Source organism: Abramis brama, assembly GCF_963993115.1.
Source record: "Abramis brama genome assembly, chromosome: 10".
NCBI classification, from domain to species: Eukaryota; Metazoa; Chordata; class Actinopteri; order Cypriniformes; family Leuciscidae; genus Abramis; species Abramis brama.
Window position 1 is genome coordinate 9488163 of NC_139972.1, and position 6000 is coordinate 9494162.

Here is a 6000-nt window from a genome sequence, read left to right on the forward strand (position 1 = left end):
GAGTTTTCGGGAAGGTCTCTTTATGCGCAAATCACTCACTTTTTTACTCGTATATTTACGAATGTTTCATGAATGAGACCCAATGTGTGCAATATCTCATGACCTCCTGAGTCTCCGAACTTGCACTTTGTACGCCCGCCTTTAGTCCAGATATTACTTCCTCAAATGTCAACATCACAATATGAAATATTAGCATAATGTCTGCCCAAAGGCATACGCAAAGAAAGAAGACGAGACGGGAATTTTGGTGTTGTCGTCATGCCGTGGAGACTCTTTCAGATGTTAAGCCAGGTACAATTTTGGCCACGATTTGGCCGTCAGGGACAAATTTAGCAAAACCTAAAAGGTTCCTCTGATCCTAGGCCTAAAACTGAAGTCTTTAACTGTTAGTTTGACATGTTCACTGACAGCCGATTAAATTTGGATTTTTTAAGCACGTGTTACAAGCTTTTTGATTTTACTTATAATTTTTTTATTGTTTTATGACAGTGATCAATTAGAAATATTTAATAGTCTGTATAGAGTAATGACTTGTATATCAAGGTTAGTCCGTTTATTTTTTGTACATGTTAAACTGATCTGAACTGAGAGAGTAAAGAGTGTGTCATTGTTCTCTACAGGTTGATTTATTGTGATCTCACAGATGAAGGTTGTGCTGCTCTGACTTCAGCTCTGAGATCAAACCCCTCACACCTGAGAGATCTGGATCTGACTGGGAATAAAATAGGAAATTCAGCCACGCAGCTCTCTGCTGTACTGGAGGATCCTCACTGTAAACTAGAGATACTGTGGTAAGATCATATTTGACTCTCACATATGAAAAGTATATTTGAAGTGTTCAGACTCTTTCTGTTGCTGTGAGTTCAGCTGATTAAGCTGTAAATGATTGAACACATGAGCTGATCCTCAATAACATGAAACTGCAAAAGTTTGCAAAAAACCGTCTGGAAAAACTTTCAGAGATGTAGTGCTCACATAACACAAAATTCTGTATTATGAGTTTTTAAGGCCTGACAGGTAGTTTGTTGAGGTCAATTTGTAGAGAAAGACTGCACGCCTGCGCACATATATATTCAAATGTGCATACCTATAGACTAAACACGTAATACGCATGTGCACGTGTGCATATTCTTTTTTAACTTTATTAAATTTCAAGACTAAAATCATCTTGTGTAAACACACTAAATCTCAGCACAAATGACTCTGATGACTGACGATGAAGTTAATTTCATTTATTTTCATCACATCACATAACCTGCTGCTCCTGTTTTTGACCCACCAAACATTTACTGAAGGTTCAGTTACTTCTAGTAATTTGATTAAAACTCATCTACGTGCCTCTGTCTGTGTAAGAGTCTATTTTCATCTTATTTTTTACTTGTTTTGAAATACCATGAACTCATTGTGTTCTCATAGATGTCACAACATTAATTTGGGTGTAACTGTGAAATACGGTGTATGACTGGAGGCTAATACCACCATTTTTTGACCATCTTCACGATGCATCGTTGAAGAAATCAACTAGCTATTCACGACTGTTTCCCGAAACCATATTGTCGCAAAGTGGCCGTTCAACCACGTTGGTTTATTACGTCACACACGTGGTGGAGTAATAGCTTCTTTTAATGAAACCGTTTGAGATAAAAACAACTCTAGATGTTTTGATATAAATTACAGACATGGCATCTGAGGACTATTTCTCATTATTCTCAGTTATTTTGCTTATTTCCAGATTCAATCATAGGCTTGTTCTTACATAGTAGAGCACGTTCGCACATGCGCAGTCTTCAGAAACGGTGCTTTAAATCTCTTGACAAATTAAAAGACGCAACTGACATTTGCATGTATTATTCTAATTAAAGACACGGGATGTACTGAATGTCAGCTTGCTTATTTTGCTCAAGATAATGATTTATTAAGTCCACATGTCATGCAAACAAGAAACTGTGCTTAACCACAGGTCGAGAGCTGTCGTTCCAACCACACAAGTTTGCGATGCTGTTTGCGAATGTTTGTTGGAACGATGGCTTTGGGAAACACAGACTCATTGAACTATGCTGATAACGACAGAACTTGCGATCATAGTTGTCTAACGAATAACGATGCTTTTGGGAAACAAGCTCATACGAGCTCTATGAACTTGGATGCATCCCGATTGATGGTCCCTACGCAGTGTTCACTGCTCCCTAGTCCCTGAAGATCTTTTGAAGCTCACTTCACTAAACAAAATACGTTCATTCAGAACACCCTGCAACATCAAACACAGACGAAACTCAAGCTCACGCATTTTATAGAAGTTTAAGTTTTCATGCCATAATAAACTTATGTAAATATATATAAATGACCATACTTTCATTTAATATACATGTGTATAATACATGTGTATAAGTATTCATTAATAATAAATTTCACTTAATCTAATCTGTCAAATTCAAAAGCCCTAAACTGAATGATAAATATATGTTGCGATGTTTAATATGAAAATAAACGTACATGTATTTTCATCTTATTTAATCATGATAGTGTACTTGTAACTGTCGCATCTCATGCACTTTACACCCGTGAACAGCCGCATACAATCACACCTGCTTCGGATTGGAATCTTAAAATGGTGAAATACCCTGTTAAGTCCTGTTCGCATCACACGTACGGTTGAATGGGACCCACTCCTCAACTGAGTGTCACATAAGAGCGGGGGGGCGAGAGGACTGGAATTGGGAACCCCTGGATTAATCTCACTCGATTAAAGTTGTTGTTTATATGTAGCATCTTATTGTTTGAAGGTAAAAGTCTTACTGAGGTTTAGATAATATTAATATGTATATAGTCAGAATAAACACACTGGTTGGCAGAAGCATCAGAGTTTAAGCCTTTTTCCTCCACCAGCAGTTTCCTTTTCTTCAAATATCCTGAGCGAAGCATTATTTAAAGAAAAATAAAGTAGAATACGAACACCAAAGACCATAAAACTGAAGGTAAATGGATGATGTTTCAGAGGTAAATAAGCTCATTAACATGATCTCAATGCATGTGCAGGCTGTAGTTCTTACATTAAGACTTTGAATATCTCTATTGAGTCACATTTCTATTGAGTTTATAAGCTTCCAGATGAGACCAAATATGACACAAATATGTGTTAGATCACAACAAGACTTAATCAATTATATGTAATGGGGAACACGTGGGTGCAAATGTCCTCCTGTAGGTGAATATTAGAAGTGACTGTTTCTCCAGTCAGAACCGTCTTTATATCACTATGAAACAATATCTCACATTCATCTGTGTGTCTGTTCAGTCCTGAAAAACAACCATTTCAAACAGTATCATTGAGCATCAACATGCATAAATCTCATTTCATCAGCTGCAGTATGTGGCAATGCTTGTCATTATATCTGATCTCCTGCTCTGAGACCAGAGTGAATTACAAACTACAGACACTTAAACTACAATTCACATTGTGTCATTGTTCTCTACAGGTTGAGTGATTGTGGCGTCACAGATGAAGGTTGTGCTGCTCTGGCTTCAGCTCTGAGATCAAACCCTGAACACCTGAGAGAACTGAATCTGTCTAGGAATAAAATAGGATTTTCTGAAATGCAGAAACTTTTGAGTCTAAAGGATGATCCACATTATAAACTGGAGAAACTAAACTATGTGGGTATATTTTTTATTTAAAGCTTTTAAATTGGCCCAAGTTCAGTGACAGGCCGCATATGTTTGTAACGGAGAATATAAGATAATAATTCAGCTCCACTTTAGTCTTAGTACTATTAGTTTAATTCTGTGATGTGACTGATTTATGAATATTATATATGAATATATTTTCATTACTTAACAGTGTCTCTGTGCAAGTGATTAAGAGAGAGTTGTTTATCATTTACTGTTATTAATCTATTAGCAGCTTTTCATTCATATCTCTTACTGTAATATGAATATACTAATATATCTTGCTGTATTTTTCCTGAAATGATGTGACAGCAGTAATGCCTCATACTCATATGTGACTGTCTGTGTGTTTTATTGTAGGAATCTCAGTTATTAGACGTCAGCAGCTTTTTCAGGAACAGCGGATGGTGAATAAGGAGCCGCTACAGAGACTGAAGACACAGAGACACACAGCGATCACACTGTCAATTGTGACTTTGTAATGTAATTATTTTCTTGTGTCTTTCTCTTGATGAAAGCCTTTTTTAAGGAAAGAATTGAGTTTTTTTGTCTTACCAGCAGAGGGCGATAAAAGCTGAAAATTATTAGGGCCCGATCACGGATGGTGTGATGACCCTGTTGGAATTGCTCCGTTTATGTATAAATGTTTTGTAGTACATTTTTAAGTGATGCGATAAAGATGGATGCTTAAAAAAAGCACAAAACGTGTATTATTCCCATTACACAGAGTACACAGTGTTTGGTGTAACTAATTTCTGTAAAATCACATTCCTCTTCACCTATGCAAAACAATCTATACAATATTGTAAGTATGGTGGGATTTGCTGTCATATAGTGTATCAGGGGAAAAATACATTCAAAGTCCCCATTGTATCCTTTCATAGAGAACTATTTAAAGCTGTTTAAAGGGTTAGTTCACCCAAAAATGGAAAAAAAATTGTCATCAATTACTTGTCGTTCATCTACGAAACACATGAAGAAATTTTTTATGAAATTTGAGAGATTTCTGTAGGCAGGGTGGACATATAATTACTTGACATGTTTAATTATAGTGATTTCTGTAACTTAACTAACCTGCCGGCTGTGTACGGACATTGTTTTGTGCCGTGATTTTGTATTGAAGTCTATGGGAAGTCTAGTTTATTTTCTCCTAAAAAGGGGCGGTGACGAAATTGACAGTAAAGTTCCCGGATGTGCCGGTGTAGTGAACAAATGAGTCCCACTGAAGAGATGGGTCCCAGTTTAGGACCCAAGCAATCCGATTGTTTCAAAGCACGTTTAATGGGTAATCGCTTTAGTGCCCGGTTACAAATCATACAAAATCACTTTATAATAGAAGTCGTTTAAACTACGTTATAACGAGTCATTCATGTATTTTAACTTTTATGTTTTATATATAACCGAAGCTATAGATTGTGCACATTTCTTGTTGTTAGAGTTTTTTAGTTAGCTTAGAATAGATAGTAGCATACCATACAGCTATCCGTTGATCGTGCTAGCTGAGCTTTACCTGAGCTTATTCTGCCTTATACCGTATTCACCATAGACAGTAAAAGAAATTCACAGTATTTTACTTTTTATATATTAAAAAGTATTCACAGCAATTCGTAATGCAATTATAATGATGTCATTATTTTTATTGTAATAATCAGTAATATCGTAATATGTTGTACGCTTTTTTAATAATCAGTAATATCGTAATATGTTGTATGCTTTTTTAATAATCCGCAATATTGTAATATGTTGTACGCTTTTTTTTATTAAAAGAACCATGAAATAATGTTAATTTGTGTTTATTACTGTTTTTCTTAATAACAGTTTATACATTTAAATAAATGAGAGAATGCTAGCTATGTTTTGGTACTTAGTATGAATATTAATTGGTTGTCTAGCCTTGATTACAGAACAGTGTAATAAAATTACAGAATCACAAATCTTAATGTAATCAATCAAACCCCTAAATTCATATAATAATCTTTTATTTTTATCCCGATTAATGAAAGAAATGGCATTTTTAGGTATGTTTTGTGACATTAAGTTATTTGTTATTAAGCAATAAGGCATAATATATCTTTTTTAAATTACTAGCATGTCATTTGTGTTCATATTATTTATGTCATAATTCATTCTTAAAACAGAACATCATAAAATACAATAACATTCTATGTAATAAAAAAAAGTTGATGTAATAGATTTAATTTTTATTAACACAAAACTACAAGCAAAATGCACATAATCTTTGGACATTTATAGAGATTTTAAAATACACAACAATACAAAGCAGCTTTAAACAGACATAGTGTGTCTTTAATTTCCTAAAAACTTTTGTGATAG

The 6000-nt window shown here is 34.8% G+C and overlaps 1 protein-coding gene across 4 annotated transcripts in view; it reads left to right on the forward strand.

Moving 5' to 3' along the window:
• The window catches only part of LOC311090572 (NACHT, LRR and PYD domains-containing protein 12-like), a 54471-nt gene extending 48956 nt beyond the window's left edge, over window positions 1–5515 (forward strand). For 3 of the 4 annotated variants that reach the window (XM_084125922.1, XM_084125921.1, XM_084125923.1), the window contains 3 exons: window positions 621–791; window positions 3477–3654; window positions 4027–5515. In XM_084125922.1, the coding sequence (XP_083982048.1) occupies window positions 621–791; window positions 3477–3654; window positions 4027–4077 (400 nt within the window). In that variant the 3' untranslated portion in view covers window positions 4078–5515. The remainder of the gene's footprint in view (window positions 1–620; window positions 792–3476; window positions 3655–4026) is intronic. The other variant, XM_084125924.1, reaches the window with a different exon arrangement.
• Window positions 5516–6000: the final 485 nt, after the last annotated feature.